This window comes from Pelecanus crispus, chromosome Z (genome assembly GCF_030463565.1).
Source record: "Pelecanus crispus isolate bPelCri1 chromosome Z, bPelCri1.pri, whole genome shotgun sequence".
NCBI classification, from domain to species: Eukaryota; Metazoa; Chordata; class Aves; order Pelecaniformes; family Pelecanidae; genus Pelecanus; species Pelecanus crispus.
The window spans coordinates 70,623,124-70,641,449 of record NC_134676.1 but is presented as its reverse complement, the minus strand read 5'-3'; the positions used below and the strand labels follow the sequence as shown (position 1 = coordinate 70,641,449).

At 42.7% G+C, this 18,326-nt stretch overlaps 1 protein-coding gene across 1 annotated transcript; it reads right to left on the bottom strand.

Annotated features, from left to right (window-relative positions):
• Positions 1-2,234: 2,234 nt before the first annotated feature.
• SMU1 (SMU1 DNA replication regulator and spliceosomal factor) lies at positions 2,235-17,848 on the bottom strand. The gene is made up of 12 exons (XM_075725945.1): positions 17,767-17,848; positions 17,261-17,471; positions 17,001-17,153; positions 16,328-16,438; positions 15,297-15,425; positions 13,416-13,535; positions 11,733-11,849; positions 11,403-11,530; positions 6,953-7,079; positions 5,471-5,638; positions 5,017-5,169; positions 2,235-4,364 (listed from the first exon to the last, which is right to left on the bottom strand). The coding sequence occupies exons 1-12, from the start codon at positions 17,790-17,792 to the stop codon at positions 4,266-4,268; spliced, it is 1,542 nt and encodes a 513-aa protein (XP_075582060.1). The 5' UTR covers positions 17,793-17,848; the 3' UTR covers positions 2,235-4,265.
• Positions 17,849-18,326: the final 478 nt, after the last annotated feature.

Sequence of the window (18,326 nt, the reverse complement as noted above, 5' to 3'; positions counted from 1 at the left end):
CAGGGGGAAGTGCAAAGTCCTACACCTGGGGAGGAACCACCCCAGGCACCAGTGTATGCTGCTGGCCACCCAGATGGAAAGGAGCTGGGCAGAGAAGGAACCTGGAGGTCCTGGTGGACACCATGTTGAACATGAGCCAGTAATATGTCCTTTTGGGGAAGAAAGCTAATGGTATCCCAGTTGCCAGCAGGTTGACAGAGGTGATCCTTCCCCTCCACTCAGCACTGGTGAGGCCACCCCTGGAGTGCTGTCTCTGGTTTGGGGCTCCCCAATACAAGAGAGACACGTACATACTGGAGAGAGTCCAGCAAAGGGCCACGAAGATACCGAAGGGGCTGGAGCATCTCTCCTATGAGGAAAGGCTGAGAGAGCCGGGACTGTTCAGCCTGGAGAAGATTCAAGAGGGATCTCATCAATGTATACAAAGACTGGAAGGGAGGTTGCAAAGAGACAGAGCCAGGCTCTTTCTATTAGTGCCCAGGGCCAGGGCCAGAGGCAGTGGGCACAAACTGAAACACAGGAGGTTCCCTCTGAACATTAGGGAACACTTCTTCACTGTGTGAGTGACTGAGCACTGTTGCCCAGAGTCTCCAACCCTTCCAACATCAGACATCCTGTCATTCTGTGAATAAAACTTGAAAGAACACTGATTTGTTGATTTAGTTTACAAAGCTTCTAATTTGGGAAGACAGGAAAGGCTTAACTAGTTGACAGCAGCATGTGCCTGCTCCCAGACAAGCAAATGCCATTTCCTGACCCACAAAGTAGAGGCAGTATCGGAAGAATTTGTTACTGCACAGGGAGCAGTTTTATAAGCTAAGGAACACAAAGAAACTGAGGACGCCTTCATTACCCTGTTTCATAATGCAGGCAGCACCTGCTATAGGTAAAATTGTTATGCTCCCTTCGCTTCAGCAGCATCCATCTCCTTGTATCTTGCTCCATGGGGATCCAAAGAATTCGCACATACAATTCCTACTCTGCCCCTGAACTAAAGCATTTGGTCACCTTTCTCTTTAGGATTCACCTAAAGCCTATGCTTTTCCCCCCTGACATTTAGATCCAAGTTTGCTCGGCCTGTCTCTCACAAGTCACCATGATCCAGAAGGCTGTAGCATTTATTTACAGCTATCCAGAGAACACACACTGGAGCCCGTATCAACAGGAACTGGAGATGGAGTAACCATGCTTGAAAAGGACTCCCGACACCCAGGCAGACACTAGGCAGGAAGTGAAGAAAAGCTGTACTTGAAGAGTGTTTAGAACTGATTTTTAGCATCACCTTTCCTATAAATCTCTGCAACGTATTTTCTTTCTCATCTCAGACTGAACACTGGTGTTACTAAGCTGCCCCGAATCAGAGGCAGACCCTCTCGCCCAAGCTTAGGGTTCAAAATCCTCAGCAACATGCAGAACCAGATTCAAGCAGGCTGGCAGGCACCCATGGAGGTTGTCCAGTCTCTCAGACCTTGTGAGAATTTGGCTGCTTTATAAGACATTCCCAAAGGATCTTTTCCTTTTGAGATCAAGTCTTCATTTTTTCAGCTGGTCTAATCTTTCCAGGACTTAAGGGAGGGTTTGATTTTTCTTTGCAGATGGCAAGCTGGTAGCAGTATCAAAGCAGGACTACACCCAGTATCTACAGGCTCACGTTACCTGGGCAAAGTATTACCCAGTAACATTAAAAAAAGTTACATCCACCACTTGCATAACTGTGCAGGAACCTAAGTGGGCTTATCTTTTGCTGAGATGGCAGTAGCTCTTCCACATACATTCTGCAAGCACATACAGACAGGCAGCTGATTCCACCGAGCGAGGCTGAAACTCACTGATCTCCAGAAACAGGAGGATGAACTGACCCATGAGACTTTAATTATGTGGCACTGCCCCTGCAAAGCATTTTGCACTCCTCTATGTATGATGGAACTCACCAGCTCCAAGCAAAATAATTCAAGAATAAAGCAAGGCCCATGGGTGAACAATGCTTTAATATTAGCTAACGCACTAGATGTTGCCTCGTTCTAGTCTTACATACTGGTAAGTGGCATAACACCTGGCTGATTCTCCACAGAGAAAATGTCTTCCAAGATTACATAAAAAAAATTAACATTCACATTTTTTTTCTAAAAATTGCATTTTACATTTAAAAAATTAACATTTTCAATATTATCATTGTACTTTTGTGCCAACTGCCAGCTATTTTACAAATTACAGCTGCAGCCCAGGAGGTAAGTTTTACCATTGCCCTTTCATAAGTATTAGTACATTTTGCTTTTTTGTCTTGAGTACTTGATGCAGTAAACTCTGAAACTCTTAAACAAAAAAGCATAAGAAATGCCAGATTTTCTCACATTTTTAAGCTAGAGAATGTATTTCAATCTTTAAACATTCAGGATTCTGGCGGTTTTACTTGCTACATCTACTCTTTTAAAGAACAATGTAAGATATAGTTTACATTGAGGATTAGCAGTTCTGTGTAATGTGAAGGCAAAATGAACCACAAGTTAGATAATATTAGAAGTATTTTGTCAAGATCTTCTCCCATATCAAAGGTACTGACTGCCAATGGAACTTGTCAGATTTATTACTGTCCGATGTTTCAGTGTCTTTTCAGGCAGGAAAAATAATCACTTTCTGCCATCTAAAAAATAACTTTATTGCCATATCTAAGGAAGTAAAAAACAACTTAGGAATTAAAACATTACAGAAGAACATTACATAAACACAGAACTAAACACTACAGTTGTAGTGAACAAGCAACACTATGTGAGAAGCTGAAATTTTTCTGCAATTCCTTAGACCAATATGAACATAGACCAATCAAGTGCACCAGTCAGTGCTGAAGGAGGTCAGTCACCAGCTGACAACCAATACTTGCATTAGGATGAAGCCCTCCAGCTGAAAAAAATTATGAGCTTATTTAAATTGGAACTAATTTATTAAGTTGAAGAGAAGTTATTACTGTTTGAAAGACTACTGTAGCAGGAAAGCATTCTACAGAAGCTTAGAACAGGAAACAGTGTGGCAGATTCTAATCTGCATGAGTCTGCTCATCATTACAGACAAAACCTCATTTTTTGCTGCATCCTAGAAAAAGTATGGCCAGACTTTAGAAGATTCTGGTGTACATTCACAACAGCGTGCATTAGTCAGGATCAAAACCGGCATCATCATCTGCTCCAAACTGAAGAGCCTGAAAGCTTCTTTTTATCATAGCGTGGGACCCAGTATCACCTAGGTACACAGGTGTATGAAATTAGAAAGAAATCTTACAAATAATTATTTAAAGCTTAAGCATTCCATGGCCTTTTGTGAAAAACAGGAAGCTAAACTGAGTAAACTGGAAAAACCCCAAACAACTGCAGCATGTACAGCATCACAGCACTAGGAACTCGGCCTCTGTAAACCGGCTTTTGCACATTTTAACATATTGATCCCCTGAGGCCTGCTTCAGTTACAGCTGGTCTGAAGTCATTCTGCAGTTATAGGAAGAGGGCCCAGGTAGTAACTCCTTTTAGCCTGGAAGTAAAGTAAAACAAAACAAAAGAAAAATTCCAAAACCAAAACCAAACAAACAAAACAAAAAAAACCCAACCCCCACAAAAACAAACAAACAAAAACCCAACATATCTCACTGCCACATTAGGCAGATTTATAGTAGGAAATGGTGGGAGATGGGGAAGAATAGTTTCATTCTGAGGAAGCTGCATGACACTACTTAATACATATAATTGGAAGCTTTATAGCGAAAATTGAACACAGCATAACCCACTGGGCTAGTAATGTCCTCAGCTTGAAGGCAGAGGCTGAGTAGCCTCATCTGCATTCTAGGAAAACTGTGCCACTGTTTCAGCAGTGGAGAAGAGACAGCTTTCCCATTCCACATAATTCATTCAAATAAAAAAAGCATTTTACTGTATTCTAGGAAGTCAGCAACCACTTGTGTGTATAGTTCCTAGCTCATTCAACTTTTATAAACATTGTAGGAAGAGTACAGACTTCAGGAGACAGAAAAAACCACTCACTGAAGTTGCTTTGGCTACTCTGGTAAAAATAAAAGTATCTAAAATTAACTGATGCTATATTTAAGCATCAATCTACCTAACTTTAGACCAAGAAGTAAAAATGTCATTCTCTGGAAACCTGAACTGAAAATTGAGCAAGTATACTGAGCAATGCACTCTGTGCATTAGGACCTTGTTAAAGCACAAACATCAATAACCTGCAACTAACAGGCACACTTCATAGCTCATTGTGAAATCAAGCTATGGCTTCCAGAGCTTGAGGAGGCCATCTTCACTGTAAGTGGCAATCAGGTTCTGGTGGGGGTGATGAGCAATGCCAATGACATCTTTTTCATGAACCTAGAGAATAAGCAGAAAGATGCATCAGGAGATTATCCCTTTAGCAGATTCAAGCCAAATATTCTCTTCAAACAAGAACTAGAGGAAAGCTGGACTGAGGTTTAATGTGTTCTATGCATGCAGCAAAAGCAGAGGAACATACCTCCCCAATATTAAGTTCCAGTTGCAAACAATTTTTGTGACATGGCAGTTCGTTTTTGTGGGGCAAGGGGAGGTTCAGTGAAGGTTTACATCCACTGAAATCCATGATATCTAAGTGTTCCCCATTAAATTCAGACATTCAAGCTGGTATTCCTCTTTAATTTAATCCACAGCAAATTTCAGCCTGACAGCTTTAAATCTGACAGCTTGGTCAGATTCTCCACCAGCTGGAGCCCAGGTCAAAACATGCTCTAGTTCAAATAAGTTTGAACCAATTCACTCTTGGCTTGGTGGGTAAACATTTTCATAACTTCTAAAATTAAAATGGTTCTAAAAAAAACTGAAGACATTCTACAGCCAAGTGTTCTGGAATGTGTTTTTTACCAATCATGGCTGCTAGAGGTGAAAGACTCCTTGGTACGAGACTTCTCCTTACAGACTTCATAAATAATGAACATTTAGATCGTCATTCTGTTTAGAACTCTGCAAAAGCTCAAAGCTAAGAACTTACAGTCAGAGTTCTCTCCAGCTTGCCGGTCACTGTGCTAAAGCAATAGAGCACAAAATCTTCACCAACACAGTAGATCCATTCACCACGAGGTGAAAGCGCACAGCAGACAAAGTCACCACCTTCTCTCTTACCAGAGCTGAAACTTCTTACAATCTGTAAAGATACCCCCCCAAAAATATTTTGCAGGATTAAACTGCAGCACATCATTACTATGTTCAGGGCAAAAATATTTAGGCAGTACTAGGTCTGTTTAGAACACAGGATCTCTCTATAACTGCAATCACTTTCTGCAAGTCAAGTTGTTCTATAACCTGGATACAGAATAGTCTGTCATGAAAGGAGACTGGAGAAATCAGGTTTAATCCAAGATTACGTTATTAACTAGGCTTCTGGCATTCTTAAAATGACTGAGAGAGAGTGAGAGACTTGAAAGAACAACAGTAAGATCGCATACTTGTCCTTGCATATTCATAATGACGACTGTATTTGATCTGTTGCAAACAACAAAGTGTTCTGGGTTTTTAGGCAGCAGAATGACACTGTTCACAGTAATGTCTGTTCCAGCAGTGCTGCCAAGAGATTTGAAGGTGTTTGAGCACTCTGTCGTCTTCACATTCCAAACCTAGTACGAAAAATAAATGTAAAACCCATTAGCTTCAAAAAATTAAACAAGCTGATTCAAGATACAGGATTCAGATTTTTTAAGGTTCCTGAAGGGAAATACAAGTTCCAAAAATTGTAGTTTAAAGCAGATTAAAAAAAAAAATTATCACATCTATTTTGAAATGTGGACACCATGAACAATTTCACTACAACCAAAATGAAATTGAATTTCCATTATCCAAATTCAGCTTGGGTCACTTTCATTAAGCATATTCCCTGCGTTTTCATTAAGCATATTCCCCAAGGGGTGAGTCCAGACTTGCTTTCTGCTTTTAGCTGGTATCTGAATATATGTGCAGCTTCTGCACATGCAATTTGCCTTATACAAGACGGGCACGAAAATCGCTGAAAAAGCAAAGCCCCACTGACACCGGTGGGAGAGACGTCCCAGGTTAGAGCTGCTTCAGGCTCAATGCCAGACTGTTCTTGCTGTTTAGAAATAGGAAATGGAACTGCTTGTTTAATATTTAAAATAAAATGTAACTCACCATCTGTGGAATATTTTTGCTGTTTACATACTACTGCAGTCAAAATGAGAGTTACCACCTTCTTATGCTATTCCCACGATTAGGGCAGTCTAGCAAAGAGTGCAAGTTTGAAGTAACGCCTCATTTAATATGAGCAAACACTCTCCTAGGCCACATCTATACTCCGGGTTTGTTTACCCACCCACCGCACACTGCATTGATGCCCTACCTAATATAGCTGTTTCTATATCCATTTATTTATTTATTATTAGTCAGTAATGTCCTGAACACAATGCTTTACTCCTCTTAACTACTACACACTGAGTAGTTCCACTCTTTGCTGAGACTAGAAGCCAAACCTATCATTTCTCCAATCAGTTTCATTAATGCTAGATTACCTAGCTTACATGGCAAGGGACTCCTAAGCACCAAGGAATAAACAGGTGTCCAACACAGTAAGCAAGAAAATGCTGTTATTTCAGACAAGACAATCCCCATGTTCCAGGAAAGAGGTGTCGCAGTCAATTCTATTTCTAGAATAATGCAGGAACAGGCAGGTAAATACTGTACTTATGTCCTCCTTTCATAAATATAGCAGAAACAGGCTCTGCAGCAGTCTGTAAGCACAGTATGAAACTTCGTCAATTCTCATTTACACCAATCTACAGCAAAGGTCACAAGCAGAAAGACCTATTATTGCAGATAACCCCAAGTCCTTCTCCAGTGTCTTCAGCAGTTAGAACAAATCAGCTACAACATGCAAATAGTCTGAATATGTTACTTACAAAGGGTAAATGCTATCTTACCTTCACTGTGCCATCAGAGGATGCGCTGATAATATAGTGGCCGTCCTGGGTAAAAGTAGCTTCATTAACGAAGGAGGAGTGACCACGGAATTCCTTTAAAGTTTTCCCAGATTTTAAGCCATGAATCCTGTCACACAACAGAGGTTACAACAATGAAAAGTGCTAAAAATCCACAAGCCATAGGTCTTTATCACAAGCCCCTTTCATCAAAGACATTACATGTTCCTGTGAAAAGCTTAGGGAAATACCATCATCCTTCAGCCTCAAGGACCCATATGTAATATACACTGTACATATTAGAAGACAGGACTATGAAAGGGGAAAGTATGAAGTTGACAAAACAAAAATTACAGAATGAAGTCTAGAAGTCTCTAGTCCAACAGACTCCTCAACTTTAAGTGAGGTCAGCTTGCTCAGGGCCTTGACCAAGGCCTTGTCCAGTTGAGTTAGGAAAAACTCTTTTCTTATGCCCAGCCAGCATTTTTCTTTCTTGCAAGCTGTTGCCATTGCCTCTTACTGTGCAACTCTGCGAAGAGTTTGCTCAGTTATCTAAAAGGAAATTATATTGATAATCTGCATCAGCCTTAAACTGTAGTACCTACTGGCTACAAAAAAAGTTTTCAAGCAGAAGTCTGAAGCCTTGAGAATGAAATTCCTTATTCCATTTGAAGCTTGCTGTCCTTGATTCAACCTCCAGCCTTACGTAATTTCAATTAAAATGCTTATGCTATAGTTCATATATATCAGGATTTAAACAGATTAACATCTCTCATTAAGATGTTTTGTAATGCTTGTTCACTGTGCAGTTGCCTCCAGATCCACATATTTCTTAATTTTCATCTAAAGCAGTACCATTGGTACCACTGGGTTTTACAGTACAGGCAAGAGCCCAAAGCTATTAAACATATTACATAATCCCATTCAATTAAACATAAACCATATATAGTCATCAAGCACTGGATCAATCTGATTCACAAGTAAGTCCCATATACTCTAAGTCAATTTTGAAAAAGACAGATGAGGAAGTTGGAAACCTTGACAAACCAGACAGATGGACTGAGAGAAACCTCATGATGTTGAGAACAGATAGTTGCGGTACCCCCTCAGGCATCAGAATCAACTGAGGGCTGACCAGCTGCAGAGGAGGTCGGCAGTAAAGGACCTGGCAGGCCTTGGGGAGAACAAAATGAAAGCCAGCAGTGTGCTGTAGCATTGAGGAAACCCAGCCACACACCAGATGGATTACGAGAAGCACACTTTGCAGATCAAGGTTTCCACCTACTTGGCAGAGAGGTGTAGCCACCTCTGGAGGACTGTGTCCAGTTTTGGGACCCCACTAAGTGGCCACTAGGATGGCCAGAGGGCTGGACCACACAATGCATGAGAAGCTGAGAGGGCTGGCTGTGTTCAGCCCAGAAAAGTGAAAGTTCAGGAGCAGCTAATTGCTGTCTTCCTTGTAAAGGAAGTTAAATAAAAAGTTAAATAAATTATTAAGTAAATCAGAATAACCCCAAAAAAGAAAAATAATCGTGAACTAGACAAAACTGATCTAAGCTGCTTTCAACTGCAAAGTGTCTGCACAGCAACAGAAGAACTTTGTTGCAAACCAAACCTACCCAGAAGTGAGCAAATTCCACTCAGTAACAAGACACCAAATAGGTGCAGGATCAAAATTACTGCACTACACAAATGTTAAGCAACACTTTCCAGATGCTAAGAGCAGCAGCAACAGGATTTGATGAGGTTGCTGCCCACCTGGCAACTCTACTTAGAACAGAGCATGAGTATTTTTGTGACTAGTTGCTAGTATTAAAAGTTACAATTAATTTTCATTCTTGCTTTTACCCACCCTGCAATGATCCTTTAAAAAAAAAAGGGGGGGGGGGGGGGGGGGGGGGGGAGGTGAGGGAGGGAAATCATCTAAGTCCTTACTAAACACCTGAAAAATTCTATTTGGTTAGCATCCCTACCTAAAAAGTTTTTACAGAATAAATGGAGTCAGATTCTTCTCAGAGGTGCACAGCTAAAGGACAAGAGGCAAAGGGCGTAGGTTACAAAGGAAAAAAAAAAAAAAAACCAAACAAAACCAAAATGTCTTTCCTTATGTCCAAACAGGATTTTCTCCAACAGGATTGTACAGCCCTAGGACAGATGCCAAGAGAAGCAGTGGGGTCTCCACCCATGGAGATTTTGAGAACAAGGCACTGAGCAAGCTGTCCTAACTGAAAGGTTCATTGTGCTTTGAGAATATATTGGACTAGAGACCTCTAGAGGAACCTTCTAAATTAACTGTTTTATAATTTATGCCTAGTCTGTTTTACACAGGTTGCACAGACATTTGAGCTTTCTTAGAGCACAGATGCAAGCCTAACCACCTTCATACTTGTCCCACAACAATCCACATCCATTGCTTTATCATGTTGTTGCTTAACATATTATTTGCACATCAGGTAATGTGCACTAACTGTATGCATGTAAGTCTTAGCATGTGGAAAGTGTCAGGTAATGCCAGGTTCGTTCAGTTTAGCCCAACCAAATTAAGAGGGATGTAATTCCTTGGATTTGCTGCAGGCTGACCTCATACCCAAGCGCTGTAACTGAGCTGACACACTATCAACTTGCTAAACTATGCTAACTGGATTGCACACCAAAGCAACTCCAAAGTTTGCAGAAAGACTCCACTCGCATTCTGGGTTCCCAAGATCTCAGCTTGTGGGCTTTCAACATTGTGAACAGTTTCACTGCCCAAAAGGAATGCCACAGACACTGGGAAATTGAACTATACGGATTGGTAAAAAAACCCCACAGCTCATATCCCAACATAGTGCTGGTGCTATACAGCAAAGGATGGTTTGCATGACAAACGGAAAGAACTCCCATGCCCAAAAGCAGAACTGCGAGACAGCCTGAAGAAAGAGGAATTGTCTTTTGGGAGTGAAAAGAAAAATGATCCTGTCTCTATGGCTCTTTCTCATCACTGAAAGAAGTTTTTTTCTCTTGCCAGCATAAATGCATAAACCATCTGGCCACATGATTTTTCTCTAACAGATTCCGCAACAGTGGTACCTGTCAGAGAATCACAGAATAACTTAGGCTGGAAAAGATCTCAGAAGACCTCTATTTTACTGCTCTACTCAAAGCAACATCAACTTCCAGGTCACTCATGGTTAGCTTTGAAAGTCTTCAAGGGTTGAGATCCGCCCCCCAGCCTGACCCAAATCTCTCAGCATTGTCCAAGCACTGCTTCTTTCTCAAGGGAAAAAAAAAGTAGGTTTTCCTTATATACAGTCAGAATTTCACTTCCTGGAGGTTGTCCCTTGTAGGAACTGTGCACTTGAGAAGAGTCTGGCATTGTCTTATCTATGACTACCTCTACATGAGGCAACTACGTCCCTTCTCAGCCTTCTTTTTCCAGGCTGTACTGCCATTTCCAGATACAAATTGCAACTCCTGCTCTTGAAGCTCTCAGGTTCCATCAGCCTGGCTGTCTTCCAGGGTTGGATCTCTAGTATTCCATGTCACACTGCTGGGAAAAACAGATGCCCAGAAAACATTTTCTTTGGGTCATTCTTCCTCTTGTTCCCACTCTAAAGGGAGTTCTCTGGATCCAAGAGAGAGAGAGGGGTGGATCTGGGGGCTGGGATTAGAGAGGTGGATTCAGGATGTGAGCTGAGACAAGAACCCTTTTACCATAAGGGTGCTCAATGCATGACTTAGGGAGCAGCAACACAATGCAAAGTGATTGTCTGTGAATGTGTAAGGATGCACCTTATCCCCTCTCACTCACATGCAGCTCACAAACCCTTATTCAAACTCAGGGGAGAGCCATGACTATTGCTAACTGAGATTCCCAAGTACTTTTGGAAATTTTGCTCTATCCAGCAACTACCAGGAGGAAGGAGAGAAGATGCACCAAAGCATTTAAAGCTGCTCTCAGAGGATTTCTTCTGATAGTAGAAGAAGAAGAGCCCATGATAGTGCTTCACAAGGAAAATAAACTGGACAGAACCAACTACTGACACGTTGTCTATTACAGCTAGTGAGTATGATTAGGCTGTTTCAAAAAATATCATCATCTGTTATCCTCAGATCTTTTTTACCTTAAGCTTATTATAAAAAAAATGTTATTTTTGAAGGGTGACACAACTGTTTCTTAAGCTAGGAGTCTTCCAGAAAGAAAATGCACAAGGTCGATGCAAATGACAATGGAGCAGAAGTACTTGGGCCCTAGCCCTAGAATAATGCAAGTTAAGCAAGGTGAAAGGCCAGACTTTCAAACTGTTCCTCTCCAACCCTCAGCAGTCATGCTCTCCTATTAGTATTAAAACTGAGTGCAAAAGGATCAAATCCCAGGTCAAATGAATCTATATTCAAAAGTTTAACTGCTTAATGTGAAAATTCTGTTTTCTTTTCTCCTGCACTGTAGCTCACACATTCTCAGTTTATTTACCTGATTGTCTGATCAAAAGAAGCACTAAGAATTTGGCTGCTGTCTTTAGAGAAACTGAGGCATGTAACACCTTTACTGTGAGCTCGTTCAAATCTTCTCAGACACTGACCGCTCTGGATTTTCCACACCTGGAGAGGAAACAGCAAATGAAACAGAGGTGGTTGCTTTGTTAGGAGATCACAGAAGCTTAAACATCAGAGACAATATGTATCTGTTTCTGAGCCATGCTAAACTTCATTTGTTTTTACATGGAATTGCAACATTACAGCAATTGCAAGTGAATCTTCTGGTCGCCACCTCTACCAACACATCGTACAAAAAGATTTGTACCTTGATCTTTCCATCTTGTGCACCAGTTGCTAGCATTTCTGTGTCTCTACTGAAGCACATGCACAGCACTGCATCATCCATCATCATAAAATTATCTTGTGCCTGGTACTTCAGATCCTAAATGAAAACAGAAGATCCACCAATCAAAGTAGTGAATTGAATGAAATATATTTTAAGGCAAGTGCAAAAGTACTAGCAGTTTTAATTTCAGTTCTATTTTATAACTTATCATCAAGCAGACCTCGCAGACTTATAACAACAGGGAAGTACTATTGTCACCATTTTAGAGGCAACAACGATGATCCAGAAAAGTAAAAAAAAGTGTTATCACAGAGGGTAGTTTATGACAAACCAGACAAACAAACCCAGTTGGCGACTGGTCACGAGCTGTGTTCCCCAGGGCTCAGTTTTGGGGCCAGCCTTGTTTATTATCTTTATCAATCATCTGGATGAGGGGACTGAGTGCACCCTCAGTAAGTTTGCAGATGACACCAATTTGGGTGGGAGTGTCCATCTGCTTGGGGGTAGGAAGGCCCTGCAGAGGGACCTGGACAGGCTGGACCGATGAGCCGAGGCCAAGTGTACAAGGTTCAACAAGGCCAAGTGCCAGGTGCTGTACCTGGGTCACAACAACCCCATGCAACACTACAGGCTTGGGGAAGAGTGGTTGGAAAGCTGCCCAGTGGAAAATGACCTGGGGGTGCTGGACAACAGCCAGCTGAACATGAGCCAGCAGTGTGCCCAGGTGGCCAGGAAGGCCAACAGCATCCTGGCTTGTATCAGGAATAGTGTGGCCAGCAGGAGCAGGGAGGTGATTGTCCCCCTGTAGTCGGCACTGGTGAGGCAGCACCTGGAATACTGTGTCCAGTTTTGGGTCCCTCAATACCAGAAGGACACTGAGGTGCTGGAGCATGTCCAGACAAGGCCAACAAAGATGGTGAAGAGTCTAGAGCACAAGTCTTATGAGGAGCAGCTAAGGGAAGTGGGATTGTTTAGCCTAGCAGAGGCTGAGGGGAGACCTTATCACTCTCTGCAACTACCTGAAAGGAGGGTGTGGTGAGGTGGGTGTTGGTCTCTTCTCCAAAGTAGTTAGCAATAGGGTGAGAGGAAATGGGCTCAAGCTGCATCAGGGGAGGTTTAGATTGGATATTAGGAGAAATTTCTTTACTGAAAGGGTAGTCAAGCATTGGAACAGGCTGCCCAGATTAGGGGGTGGAGTCACCACCCCTGGAAGTGTTCAAAAAACAGGTAGATGTGGCACTTGGGGACATGGTTTAGTGGGCATGGTGATGTTGGGTTGATGATTGGACTGATGATCTTAAAGGTCCTTTCTAACCTTAATGATTCTATTCTAGTGTTAATTTCATTAAAAAATAATCCAGCCACCAAGCCAGTAAACATGAAATTAGTTATTACTCTACCCTTAACTGGTTTAGTGTTGGACTTGGTAGTGTTAGGTTAATGGTTGGACTTGATAATCTTAAAGGTCTTTTCCAACCTAAACAATTCTATGATTCTATGTAAAGATTCCAGATTGATATTTGAATCACCCAAACAGACATCCTTTTCAGACTCACAGTCCCTGAGAAATTAAAACAAACATAAAGTATAATAAATTTTATAAAGAATAAAACCAGGTGCTCTGGCCAATGAACTATCAGTGTGAAACAAGGCACAATTTACCTTCCTAATCTTTCCAGTAGTGAAGTTCCATACTTCAATGAAACCATCGACAGAGCCAGTAACCAGATACTGTCCATCTGGGGAAAACCGAGCACACTCCACATGCGACTTCTGCCCAAACTGTTTTTAGGAGAATATAAATTAAGCCTAATAAGCAATTTAAAAGCAGCAACATTAAAACAAAACTGCAGTCTTATTTTGTGGCAAAAATACAGTATTATCTAGAGGTATGCATTCACAAATATAATGTTAAGGTACTGCCCTGGTTTCGGCTGGGATAGAGTTAATTTTCTTCCTCGTAGCTGGCACAGTGCTGTGTTTTGGATCTAGTACAAGAATAATGCTGATAACACACTGATGTTTTGGTTGTTGCTAAACTGCTTACACCAGTCAGGAACTTTTTAGCTTCCCATGCTCTGCCAGCCGCACAAGAAGCTGGGAGGGGGCACAGCCAGGACAGCTGACCCAAGCTGCCAAAGCTTGGCTGGGAGGTGGAGAACTGCTGCTCAGGGACTGGCTGGGCATCAGTTGGCGGGTGGTGAGCAGTTGCACTGTGCATCACTTGTTTTGTATATTTATTATTATTATTATTTATTTTCTCTTTCTTTTCTGTCCTATAAAACTGTCTTTACCTCAACCCATAAATTTTACTTTTTTTCTCCTGATTCTCTCCCCCATCCCACTGAGAAGGCAGGCAGTGAGCAAACAGCTGTATGGCATTTAGCTGCCTGCTGGGTTAAACCACAAGAGGTACAAAAAACCTGTCAATACCTACCTACTAGCACTTAAAAAAAAAAACCCTCAAAAAACCTTCTTTTGATCTGGTAATATCTGTGAAACTTATATCAAACAGTCCATGCTTACAGCAGCTGTTGGGTTGGCTGTCTTCATATTTTTGTTTTTGCAGTGAACTATGTATGTTAACAAACACCTTTCCAGTACCCAACATATAATCCTAGCAGACTTCAGAAATTTCTGAAGTAGTACAAGTTGCTTCACTTGGAATGAAGTTTCTCCAATGAAATTTTCACAGAGAATATTTGGTATTTTTATATACAATTTTTAAATTTTTAAATGACAACTGATTATAGAAAAAAGTTTTCACTAATCAATACAAAAATCTAAGATCAGTACTGGTAACCAAAACAAGTTCTAATAAAGCATTTTTACCAAGCTGCTACTGAACACAACAAATTGATTTCACAAGTTCCAACTCATGACTTCCGAAAGACATTATCTTCCGTTCCCTGTGAGAACTGGTAACGCTACTACAGTGAGTTAACACTTCTCACTGTACAGAGCTGCTTGGTGATGTTGAAAAGCCTTCACAAGAGGAAGCTGCCTATTCCATATTGTGAGTGCTGCAGGACAACTATGTCATTACAGCACAGTGTTCCTTCTGGTTTGAAATCTATATGATAAAACTCTTAAAAAGGAGATACTGATCTTATCAGTAGACCTGGTATGTTGTCGTTCATGATCAAAACTTATGTGGTTCACAGAAGCTAATATGCATGCACAGAACTTTAAGACATGAGTATTTCCTTGCACAAATAAAGAAGAGGACTAAGCAATGCACTTCTGAAAACTGAATGATTCTGAACTGTGAAGTCACACAAACAATTAATACATTTATCATATGCACAAATACCCAATCTTGTTAAAGGACCTCATTTCAGACTGTCATGAAAAGTCTCCTGGTAAGATAAAGCATGGAGAAGTTTTTTTTTTTAAAAAAAAAAAAAAAAGAAGAGGAGAGAGAGGGAAATGACTTACAAAAAAGAGAATAGAAAAATTCAGAAGGTTTACTCTTACGCCCCAACATAAAGCACAGGAAGGAACAAGCAGCAGTAACACACATGAAAGCAAACACAACATCACCTTAATATGTCTGCTCAGCTGTGTGGGGAATTTTTCTTCTTCTACATCCTTCACAGCTGCTTTGCCTCTGAACAAGTCAATTGTCATACCAGGAGGAAGCAGGCCCTGATGCTGCTGCCATTTCAGTGCCTTTTGAGAAGTTGAAAGCCATCCAGTTAAGTATCAGTTAACATGCATCTTCCTCATCAAAACTTCTAATTAACACAATACAGCAATAGCTTCTTGTACTCTTACAAATTGTACACCTGTGCAGTTTGAGACAAACACACTGCAAACAATGACTTGAAACAAGACTTACCAGATCACACTTCCTAACTCATGACCGCAAACAGAATAGAACATTACCCTCAAATGATTTTTGCAAGTGAGAATGACTCAGGCCCACCTTTCTCATTCTACCCTCTCTACACAGCATACAATACATACACAATGTCAGTTCAATCTTATATTAATTTAAAGTACCCGACCTGTTGTCTATTTGCCTAGAACTGCATACATTAAAATTAAAAATGACACATAAGATTTCTTGGAAGGCACAAGGAAACCTCATTCAAAAGACAGAATCTTATACAACCCCTTCAGCAGAGAGCTGCCTTCAGTCACAGGACATACCTGTTATGCCAGAAGAACTTATTCCGCATACTTACAAGCTTAAAAAGTGAGATGTAAGCCATAAAACAGCAAAATACATGAAATACTGTCTGCATAGAGTATCAATGAATACATTCTGGGAGTGAAAAAACAGTTTTAAGTACAACAACGGAAACTGTGTGTTACTATGTACTTTGAAAATAATCTTCTCTATGCACTGAGTATTTATTCTATGGGAAGAAATCTTGTACTGGAGTGCTGACTTCTGCAACCACTAAATCCTTGCACATGGAGAAAATACAATTTTTAAGGACACCACATGTAAATGTGCAATATTTAACCTTTACTTTTATAGTGTTGGAGAACCAACTACATCATAGTTTTATGTGGCAAAGATCTACACAAACTGACATAGCTACGAAATATTTTTCAAGAATTACCTGTCCCAACAATGCCATAAGACGAGACGGAGGTACCACGCTGACTTCTCCAGCTAAAGCTTGTGCAATAGCAGCTCTCCGCTTCTCTTTGCTACTTCCATCTGGGTATGCCTAGAAACAAGTTATTTTTATGAAGTAATTCTTCTAAACTATTTTCCATAAACAGATTTGTTGCTCTGAATTGAAGCATCTTCCAGACTGATTTACTATTAGGCCTTCAAAACAGCCCTTCTCTTTAGCACCTACCATTGAAACATTTGGGATATGCTTCCACTAAAAATGCCAAAACTGACATAATCAGCCAGAAATAATGCCCTGCTATTATTGTTATTATACAACAACAATTTTATTTACAAAACGTACATTTTCTTCTGCATATATAAGACAGGAAAAGCAAGGCACAGATGCCATCCCCTGGCAGGATACAGGTATAAATCCCCAAACTCCCACCTGCAGTAGACTTCAAAACCACTGCTCTGCTGCCTCATGATCAAGTATTATACATCGTTTCCCAAACACTTCATAAAACATCTAAAATCATCAAACTGGGAAGCTGCACATTCTCATTCTCAGAACGGAAAAGAAAAGATGCCGTAAGCTGTTAGCAACTTGGACCGATGCTATGGGTCACGCAAGACAGCATTGTGAAGTCTCTAGGAAGAACGTAACATACCTCACGAGGATCAAAGTAAGATCTGGCCAGAAGGTTTTCGAGGTGGATGTACCGCTCTGGTTGAGTTTGTTTTAGCATGATCATGGGATCTGTTTGTCTCAGCAGAGACCTGGCAGCACCTAGTTCCCGGAGCTCAATCAACTCCAGCACAACCTGCATCAAGAGACAAACATCTGCATCAGCAACAGGTAAGCAGCAAACTCCAGAGCGGGGCTTCCACCCAGACCAGAAAAGTCTGTACATAGCCTGCACTCACTCACCTGCTCGTAGAGATCAATGAGGGTCTTGTCGGGCAGCTTCAGCGACTGTATGGCTTGCAGCACAGTGTCCCAATGCCCACTGTTGATGTCAGCCACAAAACTCTCAATACTGTCCACAGTGTTGAGGGACACCGTAGTTTCCTCCTGAAGGGTGGCCAGGGCTCGGTGGAGGCTGTTCTCCTTCAGGTACTGCATGATCAGCCGGATCACACTGCAGGGGAACAGCGCGCAGTCACAACGCCAGCCCCACGGGCTACCCCTCCCCGCGGTCCTCCCCAGCCGCCGCGGTCCCGTCCCGCCCGACTGCCCAGCCGTGGCGGAGCGGGCACCCTCACCACCCCCGCGACTGCCCTCATGCCCCCCGATCACCTCAGGGACGGCCCTCCCCCACGGCCACGAACCCCACAACGGCCCCCGCCTCGGCCCGGCTTCACCGCCCTCTCCCGGGACCGGGACCGGGACCGGGACCGGGACCGGGACCCCTCCCCGCCGCCCGCTACACGCACTCGGAGGACTCGATTTCGATCGACATCTTGAACCGCCGTCACCGCTCACGGAAGGCCCACCGCTACCGCGACTTCCGGCCGCTTCCGGTCCGCGCCACGCCGCGCGGGACCGCCCCTCCCACCTGACCCGGGCCTCGCGTTACGTAGCCGAGGGGCGGGGAGCCAGCGGCGGGCATGCGCACTGCTGCGGCCCCGCGCCATGGCGGCGGGGCGGGTCGCGCGCCCCCTGGCGGTGGCGGGCCGTCACCGGCGCCGTGCCGGTGCCCCGGGGTGGGTGGGGGGGGGCGGGCCTGGGCCCGGCAGGGCCGGGAGAGCCGGCACCCTCCCTGTCCTCCTCGTCGCTCATCCGGTAGGTCAGTCGGAATGAGTATTGAGCGTAAGGTCGGTGGCGTCACAGAAGGCAAACGCAGGCTGGACGGAAGCAGGATTACCGGTGAGCCGAGTACAGGGCTGGCCTGGGCAGGAGGCTGAGGGAGGGCGCGTGAGTAAAAAAAGCCTCAAAAAGGTTGGGGCCGATATTCTCCCAGGAGCGGCTATCGGTTCTGGGAACTGAAATGGTT